This window comes from Octopus bimaculoides, chromosome 30, assembly GCF_046866305.1.
Source record: "Octopus bimaculoides isolate indiv1 chromosome 30, ASM4686630v1, whole genome shotgun sequence".
NCBI lineage: Eukaryota > Metazoa > Mollusca > Cephalopoda > Octopoda > Octopodidae > Octopus > Octopus bimaculoides.
In genome coordinates, this window is record NC_142957.1 from 789,020 (window position 1) to 814,156 (window position 25,137).

Below are 25,137 nucleotides of genomic sequence, written 5' to 3' on the forward strand. Positions count from 1 at the left end.
ATTTACTAGCCTGTATATTTTGGCTAAGTCAAAATGGTTTTTTGTATTCTTCCTTTCGACTTGGAGAGTTTAGCTGTAATTATAAAAATATGTCCTGTTTAAATGTAATTTCAGTAAATTTCTATATCTTTGTGCAGCTGAAGATTGCTCTACATTTTATATTTGATGTAATGTTCACATTGCTTAATTAAATGAAGTCGCATGAAACGATTGTACTACTTTGACATTATATATATATATATATATATATATATATATATATATATATATATATATATATATATATGTACGTATATATATATGCATGTATATATATATATATATATATATATATATATATATATATATATATATGTATATATGTACGTATATGTGCATGTATGTATATATATATATATATATATATATGTATATATGTATGTATATATATATGCATGTATATATATATATATATAAATATATATATATATATATATATATATATATATATATATATATATATATATATATATATATATATATATATATATATATATATATATATACTGAACCAAACATCTTTGTGAATGGAGCAAGATTAGAAGTCATTGACACCTTTGTTTACCTTGGAACCACACTGTCAAGGGATGGTGGTCTTGATGCAGAAATATACCATCGAATAGCGAAGGGAAGTGCTGCATTTGGAAAGCTTGAAAAGCGAGTATGGGCTGATAGAGATATCTCCCTGCAGACGAAAATCAGCATCTACAAAGCGTGTGTATTGACTGCACTTCTTTATTCAGGCGAAACATGGACCACTTACAAGCGTCATGTAAAGATGCTAGAAAGGTTTCATCAAAAGTGTCTAAGACGCATCCTAGGAGTAAAATGGAAGAGTTTCGTAGCAGATACAGAGGTTTTGCGCAGGGCGCACTGTAGCTCAATTGAGAAACATATTATCCTGGCCCAAATGAGATGGACTGGGCATGTAATTAGAATGAAGGATGACCGTTTGCCGAAGCGCTTATTTTATGGTGAGCTCAGCTCTGGTGAGCGACCGCGGCAGAAACCGAGAAAGAGGTATAAAGATTGCATTAAACAAAACCTAAAAAAACTAGATATGTATGAAAGTGATTGGGAAGGAGATGTTCTGGATCGAAGCAAGTGGAGAGCTTTTGTCAGGTCGAACTGTGATGTCTGGGAGGAAAAGATGTTTCAGCAACTTGACTTTAAGCGGGCCTGTCGAAAGGGAAAAATTGTAAACAATGGAGAGTATAGGATGTGTATTGTGTGTGATAGCGTTCTTCTGTGAAAAGCAGGATATGTGAATCACATGAAAACACGTGAGGGTAGAAATTCCAGACACCCTAAATACCAACCGCCTTCTGCGACCTGTGGCATATGTCACAAGGTTTGTAAAACAATACCCGGACTTAAGAGACATATGCTGGTTCACAGAAGCGTTTCCTTAGAATCAGATACCAGCGGGAAAGGATCGAGAGGCCTGAACATTTGTCACCTGTGCTGTGGAGCTTGTCGCTCAGCAGCCGGACTTCAAAGTCACTTGAGGGCTCAGCAACGGAGTGATTGTACTGCGTGATGATATGTGTGGATTGTTGATGGGATGGCTATCGTCTGTCAAGATGGAGCAGTCGTCATGTATATATATATGTATATATATATATATATATATATATATATATATATATATATATATATATATATATATATATATATATATATATATATATATAACAGTATTTTCAGAGTATTGTTCTATTTGAGAAGTATAACTTGTTTTGCTGCATAGTATACCCTTATGGGAAGCCATGGAAATTGTGTCCTGTCTGTCCATCCATAAAGTTTGAAACCAAATGTCAGAGTATAGAACACTTGTTAAATAGATTAGATACAGTAAAATATTTGTTATATACACATTTAATAAATGTGTTCATACTTCTGTTTATTCAGAAGAAATGGAGTCTATGCTGAAATTGAAGTATATTTCTGCAATATATTATGTAGTCCATTGTGTTTTTGCAAACTACATACACACAAAACAATTTTAGTGATTTATTGGAGTCAAGACATATCCTTATGAATATGTGTATAAGTTTATATATATATGTGTGTGTGTGAGTGTGTGTGCGCACGTTTGTATGTGTGCACTGTTCATATACACACAAATCTATTTGAATGTAATTTTTTAAAAGAAAACTTTGTGATGTACACTTGCTCATCATTGTAATGCCTCAAAATATTCTCTACTCTAAACATGTACACAATGTAATCTTTATTATAAATGAAAGTCATTGTTGGGATATGTTTGTATTTTGTTCCACAGATGTACATATTGCCAAGTTACGTATGCCTCTTCAGAATTCAAACCCTGCGGACATACCGTCCTATGTCGTGAATGTTATATGAAAATTAAGTGCAAAACATGCCCCACATGTCAACAACCAATAAGAGATTTAAGTGGCTTCGGTAAGAAAACTATTTGATAATCTGTCTGTTCGTCTCATTGACTTTATGATATATAATACGTATATATGGTATTTAATGTACTTCAGAATTGTCGTATAGACCCAGATCTGCCATAATCTGACAGATTTATATTGAAAGATGTTCCAGGTGTCTTTTCTCTGTGATAGTATATCTCTCACTACATCCACAAAACATTGTCTTTATCCAAGTAGAAGACTTGTCACATTTCAAGAGGGTCCTGTCTGCAGAACAAGACTAATGAATCATGCCGCAATATAAGACTAATTAATGAAACAGCAACATAACTAATAACCAACTGAAATGTCAGTACATCCTTGTTTATATCAGTGAACACCAATTTCTAACAATTGATTGTGAGTCATTAACGTTGATTAATGATTTATCAGTGTCTAGGGAAGGTGATGATTAAAGACAAAGATATTCACATCATTCTGAGCTTTGCTGAAGTAAGATATTTAATCAGAAAATCTCAGCTGAGAGTTTGAGAACCAACATTAGAAAAGTCTGACTGTTAAATCGTTTGTTCTGTGTAGGTGTAAATACTTGTAACTTGTAAAAAACGACATGGATAATTGCAACATATTTTATAAAGTTGTCTTCCGGAAGTACATAATGATTTTTCATCTGATAAAACATCTCAAATAATTGCTTGATAAGAGATATCATCTCTTGCAGTATATACACAGAAAGTCTCAACTTAGAATATATACTGTAGAAAGTAAATAAAATAAAATTAAATATTAACTCTGTATTAGAATAATGATCATTAAATTACTTTTATCGAATGGCTATTTTGTTCTGCCTTGTAAGGGTGATAATACCCAATTCTGCTGTTTTAACGTCGATACAGCTCTTGAAATATCACTTTCTTCTCTGTATTGTACAAGACACATTCGAATCGTCTAAAAAAGACAAATATAAGTTTGTTTATAAACACACGGGGTTGTTTTATTGAATGTTAAGGTATTGAACTATGAACATCTGTTTACATTTTAAAAAGTATTGGTGTTAACAAAAAATATAAAGATAGGAATGAAATATGAGTCTCCAGCGTGACTCGAACGCACAACTTCTTGTTCCTAACTGTATATGATTAACACTTGCTACAATGTTTGAATATCATTTGCTCTGAAATTAGAAATTCTTATACTAACATCTGCTGGTTTTTAGATGATATTAATTGTAATAGAAGAATTGTTTTGTGTTTTTCAGCTTTCGGTTTAAGTTCTGATTTTGATCATTGTTATTTGACCAGGAAAATATATTATAATTAACATTTGACACTGGACTTTTTCCTTGATTGCTGACGGAACTGCCATAATATCAATTGAGTCCCCAGTGTGACCCGAACACACAACTACTTATTCGTAATTCCAAATAATATACACTTACTATATTGTTTGAATAGCATTTACTATCCATATATACATCGTTAGACTTGTACATGTTGGTTTTTAGATGATAGTAATCGTAACAGAGGGACAGTTTTGTGTTTGTCACATTTTGGTTTTAGTTCTGACTTGATTGTTTCGTTCAAATTGGATAATGAAACCTGGTCATTGTTATTTGACCAGGAAAAGAAATTGTAATTAATGTTTAGCACCGGACGTCATAACATTTTCCTTTATATGCTGACGGAACTACCATAATATCAACTGTGCTGAGACACAACCATATTCTTCCTAAAGGAACACCACATGTTATCCAGTCAGGTTATATACAATCTATATTGATATCTAGTATCATTATGTTAGAAAGTGTTCTATTCTACTTTCCATATTCTCATTAACATGACACTTAATAAGCCATCATTCATTACTCTTCTTACACGTGTATGTCTGAAATGTGACATTATTTTCTCATAGCATCATCTTCTACCCTCACCTAACATTCTCCTCCTTTTTACCTTCTATCTAAATATATACTGTTTTAATTGGGTACAGGACCAAATCCCTACAAATTGTGACTATTGACCTCTGTAGTCCAGTAAGGTCCAGATATTTTCATATTCCAGGCTCCATTCCATATAAAACAAAATGCGAATATTTTAGAGATATTTTTTATTTAATTAGTATTAATTAGCATTACTGATGAATGTGGTAGGATAGTGGTGATGGAGTGGGATGTGAGTGGGGATACTTAGTCCTTGTAATGTTCTTATATTAATAACTAACAGAAATACCCGGCTTTGCCCGGGTTAAAGAGAATAATGAAATCTAAAAACGTCGTCTAGACTACGCAACCCTCAACTGTTAGTAGCTACGATACCATATTTCTACATTAATAACTCTCCAATCCATGCCAGCATGGAACATAGACATTAAGTGGAATGCCAGTCTCTCATCTGGGAAGGCCTTGAAATTAATGTTACCAACTGAGGACTATGTGTGTCGCAGTGATAATAAAAAGACTCAAAGGAGGTCTGCAACAAAATAATTTTACTCAACACTTTGCAAGTGAATCAGTGGAGGCAAAGATGCGTCTCATTTACTAGACAATTTATGCACCACATTGCAGAAATCACAATGTAAGTATATCTGAAAGGGTAGTCTTACACTGTTGTACCGTTGAATTACAAATAATGCTCATCTGTTATGTTCGGGTTAAAATTTCATCAACATCAAAAATATATGAATTTTCATGGGAGTTACGGCCGTTATGCATAGAATATAATTTCCAAATTTCATAAAGATCCGTTCAGTACTTTTGACGTAGTTTTGGATAGGAAAACAAATTACTAATGTGTGTGTTTGTGTGCATGTGTATGTGTGTGATGGGTGTATATATGTATAGATATCTGTATGCATGTATATATATATATGTATATATGTGTATATATTACATGTACATCTATATCTATATATATATATATATACATCTACACATATGTATACATATACATGTATGCATATAGATCTATATCTATATATATATCTATACATATACGTGTACATATACATCTATATGTATACATCTATATGTATACATCTATATGTATACATATACATCTCATTTGACTAAAACACAACTGGAACCCTAAGTAAGGCATCTGTAAAATTTGAATGAAATTGGTTTCGTAGTTCTCGAGTTTTAGGGATTCACACAGACAGACAGACAGACAGACACACATTCTCATTTTTATATATATAGACGACATCAAACAGGTTCTGTCAGCTTCTGCAAAGGGATTGATCTCGTGTCCTCAAATTTGCCGATAATGGGGTTTTCCCCCTATTGAGGTTCTCCACATTAATAGATGGGAAATCAAAAGGATGAGAAGCCTTAATTAATGTATAGATTTGTGTCCTTGACTATCAGTTCTTATGTACCATTTCAGATATTTCATGCAATAATGTGTGGATGAACAATCATACGTAGTTAATGAGGTTTTGTGCAAGTGTACAGTGTTTTAGGACACCTGTTATCATTTTCTGTTACACCTGTTTAGAACTAATCATTGCTCACCTTTACAAGTGCTGCTTTATTAAAGAGTCTTGAAATATTTCTTGAATCTGAGGAACTGCGATGCAGTCACTTAGAATTAAAGATTATCAGCAGCAACATTTAACAAAGAGGGAAGATTTATGTTTATCCTTCCTGAAGTGATGGGACATGCGTTTGTTGGGAGATCTTCGATTACCAACTTCATTGACCTTAGAATCAAGCAGAAGGTAGGAAAATGTTGGTTTGGGAAGTCTAGAGGTGAGTGAAGATGCCATGTCATAGATCTGGCACAGGTATAAGAAACAGAAGAGAAAACGTAGAGATTAACAGTGATATCAATGGATAATTAAATGAGATAATTGCAATATTGTTAGATTATGTAGGATGTCTTAATAGGCAGAGGAGATTTAAGATGATTAGTGTACTTATTTTGTTGTGCACCTACATATTGTCCTATTAAATGGTAACACCGTTGAATCTGTCAAGATGTTGACCAAATCCATAATGGTCACCGGTTGTTCATTTATGATACGAATGGCTGAAAATAATATAGATTATTAATAAAGATAAAGACATTTTTCTATAAAGTATAAAACTTGAAAACACATGTCTCAGGGAGTCCAAAGTTCAAAGAAAAAGAAGCCAAAACGTTGGTAGAGGCAGTTGATGAGTATAAATTAACAGTGCCTTATAGATTTCTATAAATTAACAGTACCTTATAGATTTCTATAAATGAACAGTACCTTATAGATTTCTATAGATTAACAGTACCTTATAGATTTCTATAAATTAGCAGTACCTTATAGATTTCTATAAATTAACAGTACCTTATAGATTTCTATAAATTAACAGTACCTTATAGATTTCTATAAATTAACAGTACCTTATAGATTTCTATAAATTAACAGTACCTGATAGATTTCTATAGATTAACAGTACCTTATAGATTTCTATAAATTAGCAGTACCTTATAGATTTCTATAAATTAACAGTACCTTATAGATTTCTATAAATTAACAGTACCTTATAGATTTCTATAAATTAACAGTACCTTATAGATTTCTATAAATTAACAGTACCTTATAGATTTCTATAAATTAACAGTACCTTATAGATTTCTATAGATTAACAGTACCTTATAGATTTCTATAAATTAACAGTACCTTATAGATTTCTATAGATTAACAGTACCTTATAGATTTCTATAGATTAACAGTACCTTATAGATTTCTATAGATTAACAGTACCTTATAGATTTCTATAAATTAACAGTACCTTATAGATTTCTATAAATTAAGAGTACCTTATAGATTTCTATAGATTAACAGTACCTTATAGATTTCTATAGATTAACAGTACCTTATAGATTTCTATAAATTAACAGTACCTTATAGATTTCTATAGATTAACAGTACCTTATAGATTTCTATAGATTAACAGTACCTTATAGATTTCTATAAATTAACAGTACCTTATAGATTTCTATAGATTAACAGTACCTTATAGATTTCTATAGATTAACAGTACCTTATAGATTTCTATAAATTAACAGTACCTTATAGATTTCTATAAATAAACAGTACCTTATAGATTTCTATAAATAAACAGTACCTTATAGATTTCTATAACATTTATCTTCGCCTGAGTGATTTTGTTTGTCAGAATGATCGAGAACACGTTCCGTTCTTAATTTCTATTTGTAAGATTAGGTGTAAAATGAGTCTATTAAATATTCCACTGCAATTTCATAAAATCGAGGTTAACGTGGTTGGTAAAATGGATAAATAAAAAGACACAATGGAGTTAATGTTGTCTTTTAGAACAGAGAATTAAAATAGTTTGTTGTTATTTATTTGTAAACAGTTGAGTTAATGAGAAAGCGTTTGTTTCTTTTTCTAATAGGGTCTTTCCTAAATTTTCTGATCGGTTGTTGTTGTTGTTGTTATGTAGCCAGATGTCTGTCATGATATGTTGTCTCTTGTTTAGGTACGTACCCTGAATGCCTCAGGTTAGAATAACATTGTTATAAATTAAAAGAATTAAACATCAAATCTCTAAGATTATAAGTATATTGATCATTAACGTTTATTAAATATTAAATTTAATATTGAACTGTGAACATCTCTTTACATTAAACAAAATATTGGTATTGTCATAAAATATAAAGATAGGAATAAAACATGAGTCCCCAATAAGACCTGAACACACAAATCCTCGTTTGTAACTAAATATAATATACACTTACTACATTGTTTGAACAACATTTACCATCCATATACTCATTCTTTTACTCACATTTATTAGATTTTAGATGATATTAATGCTAAAAGAGGCACAGTTTTCTGAGTGTTTCACCCTTTGTTTTTAGTTCTAATTTGATTATTGCATTCAAATTAAGTTGTCGTCCTTCGTCTTATTCCCTTCTACTTGGATCTCCTGGCACTTTTTTATTTAAATTTTTTTATCTTCCATACTTCTCCCATATCTGTAACATCTCCTCTCTTGTGCACTAAATCTTCTAAAACCTAGTTTTGCTTCCAGCTCATCTCTGCTCCGGAACTTCAAGACATTAATATTACACTTCTTGCGAAGTATGCTCACTTCATTTCTTAACAGTTTTCATACATCCTTCTACACTCTGCAAAACATTCCAATTTACAAATACGCATCAGGATTCACCAAGGATCAGTCCTCAGCCCCTTCCTTTTCATTATAGTCCTCCAGGCAATACAAGAGCAATTCAAGACAGGCTGTCCCTGGGGGCTTCTGTATGCTGATGACTTTGCTCTGATAGACGAGCCACTGCCAGAACTGGAAACAAAGTTTAGCTTGTGGAAGCAATGTCTAGAATCGAAGGGCCTTAGGGTTAACCTATCCAAAACCAAAGTCCTAGTAAGTAGGAAGGCTGTCAAATCACAACCCCTTTCAAGTAGATGTCCCTGCTCTATCTGTAGAAAAGGCGAGGGTAGAAACGTCACACGATGTACCCGGTGTAAGCTATGGACACATCAAAGGTGCAGAAATATCAAAGGGAGGCTAACCGGGAAAATAGTTTTGTGTGTGGTAGATGCTCTGGAGCAATAAACACTAAAGATGTACAGAAAACAGATTCCACCACATGCCAGGAGAAGAAACTGGAAGTAATTAATAGCTTCTGCTACCAAGGTGACCAAGTCTGTAGTGGGGGTGGTTGCTCTGAGAGTGTAGCGACTAGAGTAAGAATACCCTTGGCAAAGTTCAAGGAGCTCCTACCTCTGCTGGCAACTAAAGGTCTATCGCTCAGGGTGAAAGGTAGACTGTATGATGCATGTGTGCGAACAGCTATGCTACAGGGCAGTGAAACATGATTCATGAATGCAGAGGACATGCGTAGGCTTGAAAGAAATGAAGCTAGTATGATCCACTGGATGTGTAATGTAAGTGTGCAATCACAACAAAGTGTAAGCGCCCTGAGAGAAAAGTTGGGCATAAGAAGCATCGATTGTGGTGTGCAAGTGAGGCGACTGCGCTGGTATGGCCATGTTTTACGCATGAATGAAGACAGCTGTGTGATGAAGTGCCACTCTCTCACTGTAGTAGGAATCTGTAGAAGTAGACCCAGGAAAACATGGGATTAGGTGATGAAGCATGACCTTCAAACATTGGCCTCACAGTGGCAATGACAGGACACCAGGATCTTGGGAGTTACGCTGTGATTGAGAAAACCCGGCAACTAAAGTGAGATCGCAGCCACACACATCCAGCCCTGTTAAGAATACTCCTAATGCGTCGGGCGATATGATATGCATGAGAAGACCTGTTGAGTCAAGTAAAAGCAATATTGAAGCTGTGGCCGGTGCCCCCTGACTGGCTCCCATGCCGATGGCACGTAAAACGCACTAGCTAATCGTGACCCATGCCATTATCCCTAGATTGGCTCCTGTGCCGTTGACACGTAAAATGCGCCCACTGCACTCTTAGAGTGGTTGGCGTTAGGAAGGGCATCCAGCTGTAGAAACATGCCAAATCAGATTGGAGCCTAGTGCAGCCACTGGCTCTACAGACCTCAGTCAAACCGTCCAACCCATGCCAGCATGGAAAAAAGACGTTAATCGATGATAATGATGATCATAAAATCTGTCCTTCATTTGGAAACAGAATCTCTTATGTAGACTTAACAGCTCCCTCTACATTTTGTCACCTCAACTTCTAAGTTTTCAGAATAGTCTCCTTCCCTTCTAATTCTGTCTTTTATGTATCAGAACCTATCAACTACGTCTTTCATTGTTGTTATTACTACTAACTGTTCTTGTATACCTACTATTTACAAGGTCCTCCCTTCTTCCAACTTCCCTCTGATCCCACTGTACCCATTGTGTGCATTGGGTTCACCATATAGGATTTCCCTCCACCTCCTTTTTTCCTGCATATCAAGAATGATAGCTTCTCAGTTGATGTAGATATTTGTGGATAAAGCGATTCCTTCAAGACCTAAGTGTTGTAGACATATGGTATATATGATGGTGAGTCCTGCTTCCTTTTCTGCTAAAATTCTTCTCATTGTAAGGGTCACCTTAAGCACTCTCCATTATTGGAATTTCTCTAAATCATGGCCTTGATCCTGTAAAAGAAATCCTTTTTATGAGTCAGGAAACCAGAAAGATTAAGCTGCTGTCTTCTATAATATGTAATGTGAACTAAGCACTATTATATTTTTTTGTAATTGAAATCATTCTGGTTTCCTGTCTGTTTCTCTGTTAATTAGTCCAGGGGTTAACTAATATTACTGGTCTTGTTTGACGTTTCAATCCCCACTTTCTACATATTTCTAAATGTTAACACTCTTTAATTATTTATTAAACATGGGAGTAAAGACATCACTGATGACTATTTCAGGCATTGAGCATAGGACGTTATCAAATAGCTGAAATCTTGTTCCTCTGGAATAAAGTTGCTTGACGGTATAAAGCTTGGAGATTTAGGTCTCTCTCTCTCTCTCTCTCTCTCTCTCTCTCTCTCTCTCTCTCTCTCTCCACCTGACCCAGCACGGCTTCTCTGCATTGAGAGGTCACAGATCCATATTACAGGCACCCGATTAGAATGTCAGAGAATAGAATCGCAAACGGATTCTTGAAGCAGAGCCAACTGACGGGAGACCTAGGGGTAAAACAAGAAGAGCTTAGTGGATAAAATCCATAATTTCAATTTGTGATGTTTGAGAGTCCTTTCAGAAATTCTAAAGAAGGTTCCTCTGATAGGATTGTATGAAGGAGGAGATGCCTGAGGACACTACCCCTACAACGATCGTATGAATAGAGGGCAGAGAAAATGGATGGATGGATGAAATGGTTTAACTGTTGGTGGTCTTTGTTGATTATTTGTTGACACATATTCTCATGTGTAATTTCCAATTATTTTTTAAACATTTGTCTCCATCTTCAGCCTTTTTTTTTCGACTTCTTTGTTATTTCTGTCAGCATCTTTAGAAATAGAGAACAATGTTTTCTTGTTTCTTTGTTTCTTAAGTATTTCTCATTCGTCTATTCATATGATTTCTTTGTTATACAAATATAACCATCCTAACGAAGCTGTAGAACAGAGTTTCCAGATTCTGTACAAAGGATTTACAAGTTGTGATCCAGCGAAACGTACACTTGGAACATTGAGGGAAGCTCTTGATGAAATTGAATGAAACTTGAATATCTAATCATGAGACGCAAAAGAAATTTCTTGTAAATGTTGCTGTTGTTTAACCCCAAGTCTACCTTCAATAAGCAGAGACCTATCATCAAATGCCTTCCATCCAGGACCATCCTGTCGTTTCTGAAGGTATAGGGATCCCAGAACCACATTGTCTAATTCATACTTCTATAAGATGATAAGTTTTGAACTGAGTAGATTTTGGCTACTAATTCTAGCAGATCTATCTACTTCATGGGAATCCCTTTATTAGTTTGTCTCCCTTATTGTTAGAGATTAACTGCGGAAATAACGATAAACTTTGAAATTTCATTTGTTGTTGATGTTGTTGTTGTAAGTCCCATCATCTCCCTAGACACTTCCTCTGCTGTATAGACAATTTTAAAATCATGTGAAATTCTTCCAAATATGAAATGTGTAATTCCATTTTATAAATCTTGCTTTAAAGCATATTTTGCTTTTAAGTAGAACCTTCTTGTAGACACAATTGTCAATAAATATATGGCTTCCATTCCTCGCAGCCACTATTTTTACATTAGGAGCATTTCATAGGAATTCAACAAAGTTTTTAAAAAAAGGTGACTTTTCACATGACCGACTCGGACTTGGCTCAGAGTGTTTTTGGTAATATCTCTATATACATAAGGAACACATGTATAATTTTAGTGTTCAGCCATTAAGGGTTTCAATGATATGCCCTACAAAACTTTGAGGGCCACACCCCTCGTGGAGCGCGAATGTCAATTTATACGATTTTGGTGCTGAACGCTTTCAAAACGTTTCATAATATTTGTCCGAAATTGGCTACAGCATGTAATCTGCAATCAGAGCGGCCAGAATCTGCCATCAGAATTCCTCTATTATCTTCCTCCATATTCACGTTATTGGCCTTTCAAATAGGAACATTTTCATGGGCGGAAATTAAAAATAAAATCAATATTCAAGGGACCCCCATTGGGCCATGATGTAATACAAGAAAATGTGTGGTGCGTTTTTTGACTTTGAGGATTGATCTGTCCATGATCAGAATACTGATAATGTTCAAGGTATACTATAACATTTAGAGGCTCCTGAAAATGGCTTAGGGTGAAAAAATATCATCGTTGACAATTTTCGCCTCGTACGTTCACCATGTGAGCATTTAAACAAGGGAATGTAACTTGTACTCCAGGAATGCATTTATCCAAACTGTATTCGTTCAAACATTCAATTTATTTTCTCATCTCTTTGGTAGTTAATTCACTTTCCAAATAAAATGGAAAATAATTGGATCACGTGCGCTGGTGCGCATATGGTACCCTCTAATAGATTCACGCATCCACTCCTTCATTATTTGTAATGAATTTCATACCCCCTACTGGATTCGGCCGCACACTTTTGGTGTGTATGCGCAATAGTCCTCTAAATCCAAAATATTGACACACATCAATACATAAATGTATGGTAAGCATTTTGCATTCAGTTTTACTCCGTAATTTGGCTACATTGAATATAAATTTCGAAAAGGCACCAATGGGCATTATTAACCCTTGTGCCAGGAAGTTAGTCACGGAAGCAATCTACCGAAACCTTTGATTTAAGTGATCATATGGTGCGGAAATCACAGCAATTGAGGAAAGAAGAGGCTATTTTGAATCATCCTTACCCAAAGAAAGGTAGGAGAGCACTTGTTTCTGACGTCCCGGGATGGATAATAGAAGTCTATGTGTTGGAAGAATATTCACGTGTTTGTCCAGCTAAAAAGGAAATTGTTACTGTAATTGAGAACGGATTAAGGGCCCACCGACTAAAATAGCCATTTGTTGTGAATCTGCAGACGTTTTGTGTGGAATACAAGAAAAACGCTGCATAAAAGGTAGACTTTTTAATGTTTAATGAATTGCAACTGAAATGAACGGATAATACAATTGTATGAGTCGGAGGAATATTGGCTTCTTTGTGACTTGCAACCAAAATGCTGTGTTCCAGTTACTACCTCAGGCATGCATTCAGTATGTGTCTACAAGTATCACCAACATGCAAAACGTATCGACGCTGCCATTCCTGGTAGTCACAACTACACAGACTTGCTTGGCAAAATGGTCTGCTCCGTGAGCAATCGAGATTCTATGTTGCTCCTGTGTGAATCATGTCATTTTGAACAACGTTTATTAGACGCATTTTAATCACTCCGAGGTTTAGTAACGCACAAGCAGTGGGTACATGTGGACTGGTCCGCTCCTTTATGAATACCTTCCCCAGTAAATGCCTTGATTTCAGAGGCCTCTAAATATCATATTGTATATTGTCAATATTCTTATCATAAGTAGATCATTTCTCAAATTGTAGAACCTCAGCAGAACTTAGCACCTTCAAGTAACATTCTACACCTTGTTACTCTCTGTAATTTTACAGTTTTCCTTATTTACAGGACCACATTCATACAAACCGTAATTATGGTCCCTGTTTTTCAGTATGGTCGAGGTCATATTGTGTTTTCGCTTCATTTCATAGGAAACATTATGTTGTCGAACATTTCTGTATACGTGTATGATGCTAATTAGATGTATTTTATAAAGCATTTTAGAAACATTTTCAATTAGGTGACGTCAAAGATCATTAGTGATTAATGTGGTAAAGTAGTGATGGTGGAATGGGGTGTGAGCAGGGTTTCATATTCCTTGTAATGTTGTTAACTACGACATCAGGAAGACAGTTTCTGTCAGATAAATATTTCTACAAAAGTGTCAATTTTGTCCCCTCAGATTTGTTTGTAATTGAGTTTTCAGCCCATTCAGAGGCACTGTATTGATTAAGGGGACATCAAAGGAGGGATGAAAGTTTGGTTGATATATAGAAGAGGGTATCCTAGATTCTTGACAATCAGTTCCTTTCTACCATTTCAGATCTTTGCACTGCTATAATGTAAGGATGAAGAGTTACCTGTAGCAGAGTGAAGTTTTGTGCAAGTGTATCATCATTGAGGACACCTGTTATCATTTTCTGTTCCACCTGTGTAAACGTAATCTTCGCTTACCTTTATAAACACTGCCTTATTAAGGTGTTTTAAAGCATTTCCTGCATCAGCTGACATTCTACAGAACTGTGATTCATGGAATTAAAACTAATGATTACCTACAGCAAGGATTAACTAGGAGATCATGGGTGCATCTTTATACTCCTCGAAGTGGTAACCAAACTGGTTGCCATCGGAATTAAGCAAAGATGAGAATAATGTTGGTTAGAGAAGGGCAGACGTGAGAAGACAAATTCACGTCATATGTTTAGTGCAGATATAAGAATGGAAAGACAAACCTAATAAAAGAATGGTGTTATCAAGTGATAATTAAATGAAATAATGACAGAGTTGTTAGATTATGTAGAATGTCTCAAGAGATAAAGGAAAGTTTGGAAGACAGACTAAATATTAAACTATTACATGGTAATCCTGTTGAAACTATAAACATTCTAACCAAAACCATTGTCTTCAACAGTTGATCATTGATGACAGGAATCCCTGATAATAAAATATAGAATATTAATAAATATAAAGAAATGTTTCTATAACGTTTAAAACTTGGAAATTTTGATTTCAGAAAAACGAACATTTGAAGACAAGGAAACTCAGACACTGGCAGAGCCAATTGGTGAGTATAAAATAACAGCATTTAATTGATTTCTGTAAGGTTTATCTTCTGTTGAACTATTTTGATATCAGAATACAAAAGAACAGCTTCCATTCTAATCTTTCAATGGTAAGTTTTAGCAGTAAACTAATCATATTAAACATATCGATATTACTGAAATTTCATAAAGAATCCAATGAGGATAGCATGGTTGGTAAAATGGATAAATTAGAAGAATATACAGGAGACATACAATGACCCAAAGCGAAGTCAACTTTTCCTGCTCATGTTTGGTTTGAAATGTCCAATGAAACCAGAAATGAAATATTTCAGCTTAGCGATTTCAGCTAGAAACAAGTATAAAGCATGTTGAAGAAGACAAGAACGGAGATTGCAACAAGAGATGATGGTGTACCATAGAACGTGTACAAATGTTGTACCCAGTTGTTATAAGCATTTCCTACTATTTAGAGAGTTGTGAGATAAAGGGGAATTGGTTGATGAATGGTGCAAGACAGAAGGAGTTTACTCATAAAAGTAATTTAAAGCAGAATTAAGTGGCCAATTGAAACCAATTTCAATCTTGAATGGCAAGATTTACATGGATGTACTTGCTATGAAATCAGCTACATGTTAGCAAAATAATGGTCATATGACTGAAAATGTGCAGAAGACTGGAATGCGCAAAATGTCTGTGTGTGTAGAATATGCCTGTTAAATCTGGGATGCCATATAAGAAGCAAAGAAGAATAAAAGGGATTTGAATGTAGTATGGCTTGATCTGGCTAATGCTTATGGTTTGGTAACACACACACATTGTAGATGGAAGCAAGGGATTTCTTTCATATATGGGACGAGATTAAGGATCCGATGAGGAGTTGCTATAACAATTTCAAAATGTGTTTCATGAGAGAAAATTTCACAAAAGCCTGCCAGGTTCTGGATCTGGAATGGCTGTAGGTTGCACAATATCAGTTGATTTGTGCTCTTTCTGGTTATGCTACTTAGATTAACAGAATGCCCAGAAGAAATTGCTCAACGGAAAGATATTCATGGCTGACATAACAATACTAACCAGAGACTAAAAGGATATGCAAATAGTTCTGGTTAGTAGACTCGATGGAGTAAGAAATTGGTCAAGAATGTGGTTTCAAGCAAATAAGTAATGCAGTCTATCATTTGTGAAAGGTCAGCGGGAACAAGTGAAATTACGAATGGCAGGAGAACTCATTCCAAAAGTTAAAGACAAACCAAAAGTTAAAGATGGCGGTACACTATCTTGTTGACTGATACATGTTGGGGCAGTGAGACCATGGCAAAGCTGAAGATGGGCTAAAAACAACTGATCATTCAAAACTACTAGAAAAATACAAGATTTCGTGTTTCCAGTTTGATATTGTTTATATTTTCTTCAGAATAAATCGTTAGTCCTCATTTCGGATATAACCCCTTTGTAGTAATGTGTACATGAACAGTTATTTTGTAGTTAAGTAGGTTTTGTACAGATGTACAGTGTTTCAGGATACCTGTTATCGCTTTCCTCTCCACCTGTGTAGAACTAATCATTGCTCACCTGAAAAAAGGTGCTTATTAAGGCGGATGAATGACATTGAAATATTGTCAAATATTTCCTGAATCAGATGATTGTCTGGTGAAGTGTGATGTGGTCAGTTAGAATTAAAGATTACCAACAGTGACCTTTAAAAAAAGAGTGGGGTTATGTTTATCCTACCTGAAGCGATGTGTCATGGCTCTGTGATCAGATTTTTGAGGATCAATTTGGCTGACATGGAATTAAGTAGAAAACGAGAAGAATGTTGGTTGGTGAAGTCTAGAGGTGAGAGGACAATCATGTCATAGATTTGGGAAAAAATATACGAGATTAGCAGTGTTACCAAGTGATAACTAAATGAGATAAGTACAATATTGTTAGAATATGTAGGATGTCGTAATAGTGAGAAGAGATTTAGGAAGGTCAGTCTATTTTCTTGTAGACCTATTCATTAGACTATTACACGGTCCCATGTTAGAAAGTACAAAAATGCTGACCAAAGTCATATTACTCACCAGTTGACCATTGATTATAGGAATGTCTCACAATAATAAAATGCTGATTATTCATAAAGATAAAGAATTTTTACTATGAAATATAAAACTTGGAAATGTTTATTTCAGTGTGTCCAAAGTTTGACGAAAAAGCATCCCAGACATTGCCGGAGCCAGTTGGTGAGTATAAAATAACTGTATTTAATTGATTTCTACAAATTTAACTCCATCTGAACTACATAACTTGTGTGAATGGCTGAGAAGCGGTTCCATTTCATTGGAATGCTTAACTCTTAAGTAATTCTATTCTACTACAAATGCAAGAATATCCCAAAAAATGGATTTTATGGAAATAGGAAACCATATGACCCAGGAGAAAGGTCTCACTCGATAAGGAAAAAATACAAAAGATAAAACATAAACCCTGAAGTGGTTCGCTCCCCTCAAGGAGAACATTCACTCTATCAACTCAATGTCATCACTCTCTCTTATTCTCTCTTACTCTCTCTCTCTCTCTCTCTCTCTCTCTCTCTCTCTCGCGCGCGCGCTCTCTCTCTCTCGCTCTCCCTTATTTTGTATGCATCTACAAGCGGCAGCTCCCTGATATTACTGATTTAAAATTTAATAAAATGTCCAGCAGTGTTGGCGCTGTTGGTAAAATGGCTAAATTAGAAAACACGATAGAATTAATATTGTCTTTGGAATGAAGGAAGTAAAACAATTCGTCGTTTAAAGGTAAACAGATGAGTTAATGACAGTGCTTGTTTGTTATGCAATTTAATAAGTTTCCTAATTGTTGTTGTTGGCTGTCTTTTTTAACAAGATGACTAAGATGGAGATTGTTACAAGTATGAACACCCTGTCTTTTTTTCATTACTAGTAAATCTATCATTACATCCCCTAAACATCGTCTTTATCCCAGTAGGTAGACTTTGTAATGTTTTATAAATTGCAACTGAAATGAACGGATAATACAATTGTATGAGTCGGAGGAATATTGGCTTCTTTGTGACTTGCAACCAAAATGCTGTGTTCCAGTTACTACCTCAGGCATGCATTCAGTATGTGTCTACGAGTATCACCAACATGCAAAACGTATCGACGCTGCCATTTCTGGTAGTCACAACTACACAGACTTGCTTGGCAAAATGGTCTGCTCCGTGAGCAATCGAGATTCTATGTTGCTCCTGTGTGAATCATGTCCTTTTGAACAACGTTTATTAGACGCATTTTAATCACTCCGAGGTTTAGTAACGCACAAGCAGTGGGCACATATGGACTGGCCAGCTCGTTTATGAATACCTTCCCCAGTAAATGCCTTCATTTCAGAGGCCTCTAAATATCGTATTGTATATTGTCAATATTCTTATCGTAGGTAGATCAGTTCTCAAATTGTAGAACCTCAGCAGAACTTAGCACCTTCATGTAACATTCTACATGTTGTTACTCTCTGTAATTTTACAGTTTTTCCTATTTAAAAGATCACGTTCATACGAACCGTAATTATGGTCCCTGTTTTTGAGTATGGTCGAGGTCGTATTGTGTTTTCGCTTCATTTCATAGGAAACACTATGTTGTCGAACATTTCTGTATACGTATTTGACGCTAATTAGATGTGTTTTATAAAGCATTTTAGAAACATTTTCAATTAGGTGACGTCAAAGATCATTAGTGACTAATGTGGTAAAGTAGTGTTGGTGGAATGGGGTGTGAGCAGGGTTTCATATTCCTTGTAATGTTGTTAACTACGACATCAGGAAGACAGTTTCTGTATGATAAATATTTCTACAGAGGTCTCAAATTTGTCCCCTCAGATTTGTTTGTAATTGAGTTTTCAGCCCATTCAGAGGCACTGTATTGATTAAGGGGACATCAAAGAATAGATAACAGTTTGGTTGATATATAGAAGAGGGTATCCTAGATTCTTGACAATCAGTTCCTTTCTACCATTTCAGATCTTTGCACTGTTATAATGTAAGAATGAAGAGTTACCTGTGGCAGAGTGAAGTTTTGTGCAAGTGTATCATCATTGAGGACATCTGTTATCATTTTCTGTTCCACCTGTGTAGAAGTAATCTTCGCTTACCTTTATAAACACTGGCTTATTAAGGTGTTTTAAAGCATTTCCTGCATCAGCTGACATTCTGGTGAACTGTGATTCATGGAATTAAAACTAATGATTTTCTACAGCAAGGATTAACTAGGAGATCATGGGTGCATGTTTATACTCCTCGAAGTGGTAACCAAACTGGTTGCCATCGGAATTAAGCAAAGATGAGAATAATGTTGGTTAGAGAAGGGCAAAAGTGAGAGGACAAATTCACGTCATATGTTTAGTGCAGATATAAGAATGGAAAGACAAACCTAATAAAAGAATGGTGTTATCAAGTGATAATTAAATGGAATAATGACAGAGTTGTTAGATTATGTAGAATGTCTCAAGAGATAAAGGAAAGTTTGGAAGACAGACTAAATATTAAACTATTACATGGTAATCCTGTTGAAACTATAAACATTCTAACCAAAACCATTGTCTTCAACAGTTGATCATTGATGAAAGGAATCCCTGATAATAAAATATAGAATATTAATAAATATAAAAAAATGTTTCTATAACGTTCAAGATTTCAAAATATTACTTTCAGAAAAACGAACATTTGAAGACAAGGAAATGCAGACACTGGTAGAGCCAGTTGGTGAGTATAAAATAACAGTACTTAATTGATTTCTGTAAGGTTTATCTTCTGTTGAACTATTTTGATATCAGAATACAAAAGAGCAGCTTCCATTCTAATCTTTCAATGGTAAGTTTTAGCAGTAAACTAATCATATTAAACATATCGATATTACTGAAATTTCATAAAGAATCCAATGAAGATAGCATGGTTGGTAAAATGGATAAATTAGAAGAATATACAGGAGACATACAATGACCCAAAGCAAAGTCAACTTTTCCTGCTCATGTTTGGTTTGAAATGTCCAATGAAACCAGAAATGAAATATTTCAGCTTAGCGATTTCAGCTAGAAACAAGTATAAAGCATGTTGAAGAAGACAAGAACGGAGATTGCAACAAGAGATGATGGTGTGCCATAGAACGTGTACAAATGTTGTACCCAGTTGTTATAAGCATTACCTACTATTTAGAGAGTTGTGGGATAAAGGTGAATTGGTTGATGAATGGTGCAAGACAGAAGGAGTTTACTTATAAAAGTAATTTAAAGCAGAATTAAGTGGCCAATTGAAACCAATTTCAATCTTGAATGGGCAAGATTTACATGGGTGTACTTGCTATGAAATCAGCTATATATATCTACAAAATAATGGTTATGTAAGAGACAATATCCAGAAGGCTGGCATCTCCAGAACTCTTGTATGTAGAACATTGATTTTCAGTCTGGAATTCGATAGAAAACACAAAGGAAAATTAAGGAATTTGAATGTGTTATGGCTTGATCTGGTTAATGCTGTTGGCCCTCTACCACGCAGTAAATATCTCCAATCAAGCGTTGATTGACGCAATGGAATTCTTTTATACATGAGAGAAGAGTAAAAATCTGATGAGGAGCTGCTATAACAATTTCAATATGTGTTTCATGAGAGAAAATTTCACAAAAGTCTTGCCTCATCTTGAAATTGGAATTGTTGTAGATTACAAAATATCAGGCATTTTGTTTGTGCCTGTTTTGGAGATGTTCCTTTGATAAAAGCAGATTGATGAGGAGTGACGGTTTGAGTGAAATAACCTAAGAAGGAAAACATCCATGGATGACATAAAAATACCATTTAATAGATTTGGCAAAGATATTAGAAACAAAAGATAAAACTAAGGAAAAAAACAGTTTCTCCAAGTGATAAATAAATTAGATAATTGCTACGTTATTTGATAATGAATGTAGGATGTCTTAATAGAGAGAAGTTAGGAAGGTTAGTCTATTTAGTTGTGGACGTAAATATTGAGCTATTCCATGGGACCACGAAAGAAAGTATAAAAATAATGGCCATTAATGACAAGAATAACTTACATTTATAAAATAAAGACCAATTAACAGAGACAGAGAACTTATAGTATGAAGTGTAAGATTTGGAAATATTTATTTCAGAGTCCCTAAACCTGAGTGAGGAGCATCTTCATAGAGTAGCAAAGAAGTTAGGGAGTAAATGGCAGCAAGTTGGTGAGTATACAATACTTAATTGGTTTCTATAAATTTTGCCATCACTTGAGATTTTGTTTGTCAGAATGATTGAGAACAGGTTCCATTCCTAATTTTCTATTGAATGGTTAGCTAAAGATATTACTGAAATTTCCCCGAGGTTGGTGAAATTGTATAAATTAGAAGCTACAATAGAGTTAATAATGTCGTTTGGAACAGGTTACTAAATTATATTATTGTTTAAAGGTAAACAGGTGAGTTAATGTCAATGTTTCGGTTTGTTTACATTGTTTACATTTCTATTAAATATACTGATAGGTTGTTGATGTTGTTGTTGTTGTTTAGGCAGATTTCTACCTTAATCTGGCAGACTTATTTATTGTAGTTCTTTAGCCCCAGGACAACCTATAGTCCTCTCTCAAGCCAGACGGGCCCTAATGTTGATTATTTTCAAGAGTCGACTCAGCACTGTAAGTTAAGGAAATACAAAATATAAAATAATCATCCTAACAGAAGTTGTAAAGACAACTTGATTTTGTTTGTCAATTGAAATCATTTCACTCTTCTTCTTTGCATTACAAACCTCATTTGGAAAGGCATGAACATCACAATAGCTCATGATGACTCCTTGTCTCAAAGCGTAACAAAAAACGTATCTTTTATACAATGCTTCTAGTGTTTGTAGCAATGTCTTTTACCTCCCTATGGTACTTATATGTATGTAGGTAGAATGCACCGTAGAGAAATGTCTTTATGTGGGACATTGAGCTGTGCTGGGGACTAGATTTGAACCTTTGATCCCTGACAGAAAAGGGCATGACAATCATCGCAATCAGTTGATAGAAATGATTTATTTAAATTAAGAAAGGATATCATATATGACGTGGCCAACTTGTTATACTTCTTGAATTGATATAAAATGTACCAGTCATGTACTGGGGTGAAATTGATTCACTAACAACAGTCCATTATCCTCATTTTCCGTTCTTTGTCAGGTTTAACATTTTTCCTTCCACTTGGATCTCCTGCCTTTTCTTTATCCAAATTTTATCTTCTATACCCCCTTCCACATATCTGTACCATCTATTCTCTCATTCTTGCAAGACGCACTTTTTCTTCCTGCTCATCTTTCCTCCAGCATCTCTACACATGAATATTGTCCTTCTAGTGAAGTCAGTCCTCCTCATTTCATGCCAGTTTTTAATACATTTTCCCACATTCAATGCAATATTGCACTTTGCGTCTACACATCAAACACTCTGCACTTCATCTGGAAACAGAATCACTTAAATACAAATAAGTACAACAGCTCTCTGTCTGTCTGTCTGTCTGTCTGTCTGTCTCTCTGTCTGTCTGTCTGTCTGTCTGTCTCTCTCTCTCTCTGTCTGTCTCTCTCTCTGTCTGTCTCTCTCTCTCTCTCTCTCTCTCTCTCTCTCTCTCTCTCTCTCTCTCTCTCTCCCCCCCTCTCTCTGTACAATTTTGAAGTTCAGTTACTATGCTTTCAATATAGTCTCCACCGCTTCTAATTATATCTGTTAGGTACCAGAAACCAGCAACTACGTCTTTCAGAGTTTTATATTACTATAAAGCATTTTTATATATATTTCCTACTTACAAACCCCTTTCCCTCTTTCAACTTCTCTCTGATCCCACTGTACACTTTGTGTGCATTAAATACACCATGTAGAATTCCTATTACCCCCACCTTTCTTTTCCTGCATATCAAATATGATAACTTCCACGTTGAGGTAGATATTTATGGATACAGTAGTTCCTTCAGGATCTTACTGTTGTTGGCATATAGGGTAGGTGATGGCGAGTCCTGCCTTCGTTTCTGCTAAAACACTTCTTGTTGTAAGGGTTACCTTAAAACCTCTCAATTATTAGAATTTCTCTGAATAGTGGAAGAAATCCTTTTTATGAGTCATGAATACAGAAAGACAAATCTGTTGTCTTTTATAATATGTGATGTGGAGCAAGCCCTATGGAATTGTTTGTGTGGTTTAGATCGTTCAGGTATTTCGATTTTAATTGATCCGGGTGTACCAAATAGTATTGTTATTATTTGACATTTCAATCTCTGCTTTCTAGATATTTGGAAACATTGATACTTTTCAATTATTAATTAATAATAGAAGAAAAGACATCACAGATGACAATTTGAGGCATTGACCATGGAATGTTATCAAACATCGGAAATAGACTTCTTTTGAAGGGTCTCTGGAGTAACGTTACTCGACAGGGTGTGTAGGATGGAGATTTGGGTGTCTCTCCAGGTCAAACGACTGCATCTCTGCATTGAGAAATCAGAACTCCAGTAATACAGACAGGTGATTAGAATGTCACAAAAATGAATCGCAAGACGGGTTCTTCAAGCTGAGCCAACGACAGGAGACCTAGGGGTAGATCGAGACTAGATTGTTGGATAAAATCCATAGTTCCAATTGGTCATGTTTGAGAGTGGATTCAGAAAAGCTTCTGACAGGACCCGATGAAGGAGGTTCTTAAAGACTCTTACCCCTGCAACCCTCCTATGAATAGAGGACAGAAAAAATGGATGGATCGATCGAATCGTGTAACTGTTGGTCTCTATTGATTCTTTAGGCTCTCATACACTATTACCCACAGAAACACTTCTCCTTCCCGCTGTTTACCAGACATTTTCTCGTGTTACTTTCAGTTAATTCTTTTTTTATTAATGTTTTCTCCATTTCCAGCCTTTGTTTCAACATGTTTGTTATTTTGTCAACATCTTTAGAAATAGAGACCGATGGTCTTCTATTTTCCCTGTTTCTTAAGTAATTTCTCATTCCTCTAATCACATAATATCTTTGTTATGTTAATAACAACCTACAACACACGTGGGTTATATTATCGGTAATGTTGTTGCAATTATGTTTTGTATTGTATTTTTTGCAGGAAGAGAATTAGGAATAAAGCAAGTTGACCTGAATATTATCAAGAGTGACTTTCCTCATGATACAGTTGAACAAAGTTTCCAGATGCTCCATAAATGGTTTCAGAGTTGCGATCCAGTGAAACGTACACTTAAAATATTAAGGGAAGCCCTCGATGAAACCGAGTGTTTCGATGCACTTAAACGTCTATCGTTAGACGTAAGCTGAATTTTTGAGTAAACTGTCGCTGTGGTTCAGTCCCAAGTCTACCATCGACTAACAGAGATCTATGCTCAAATGCCTTCCATCCAGGACCATCCTGCCTTCCACCTAAGTATAGAGAACTCAACACCACATTGTCTAATGTGTCCATCTTTCAGATGACATATTGTGAATTGAGTAGGATTCGGCTACTAATTCTAGCAGATCTGTCTACTACATTGAGAGCATTTGTTTCCCTTGTTGTTAGAGATTAACTGTGGAAATAAAGATAAACTTTGAAATTTCATTTGTTGTTGATGTTGTTGTTGTAGGTCCCTGTATCTCCCTAAACACCTCCATTGTTATGTAGACAGTTTTAATATCTTGTGGATTTCTTCATAAAACTGGAATCTGTAATTCCATTTTGTAAAGCTTGCTTAAAATCATATTTTGTTTTCGAGTAGAACCTTTTTGTAAACACAATTGTCAGTAAATATATGGTTTCCATTTCTTTCAGTCAATAATTTTACATTTCATATGGACTCAGTGAAGGCACGTGGCTTAGTGATTAGGGCATTCGGCTCCCGATCATAATGTTATGAGTTCAATTGCCGGTGACGCGTTG

General features: G+C 35.1%; 1 protein-coding gene across 1 annotated transcript in view; it reads left to right on the plus strand.

The window, feature by feature from the left end:
* LOC106872541 (uncharacterized) overlaps window positions 1–24,819 on the plus strand; it is a 90,334-nt gene extending 65,515 nt beyond the window's left edge. Inside the window, exons 9-14 of the mRNA XM_089345986.1 lie at window positions 2,324–2,466; window positions 15,186–15,236; window positions 17,391–17,441; window positions 19,907–19,957; window positions 21,364–21,435; window positions 24,334–24,819. Coding sequence (XP_089202112.1) covers window positions 2,324–2,466; window positions 15,186–15,236; window positions 17,391–17,441; window positions 19,907–19,957; window positions 21,364–21,435; window positions 24,334–24,539 — 574 coding nt within the window. The 3' untranslated portion in view covers window positions 24,540–24,819. The remainder of the gene's footprint in view (window positions 1–2,323; window positions 2,467–15,185; window positions 15,237–17,390; window positions 17,442–19,906; window positions 19,958–21,363; window positions 21,436–24,333) is intronic.
* Window positions 24,820–25,137: the final 318 nt, after the last annotated feature.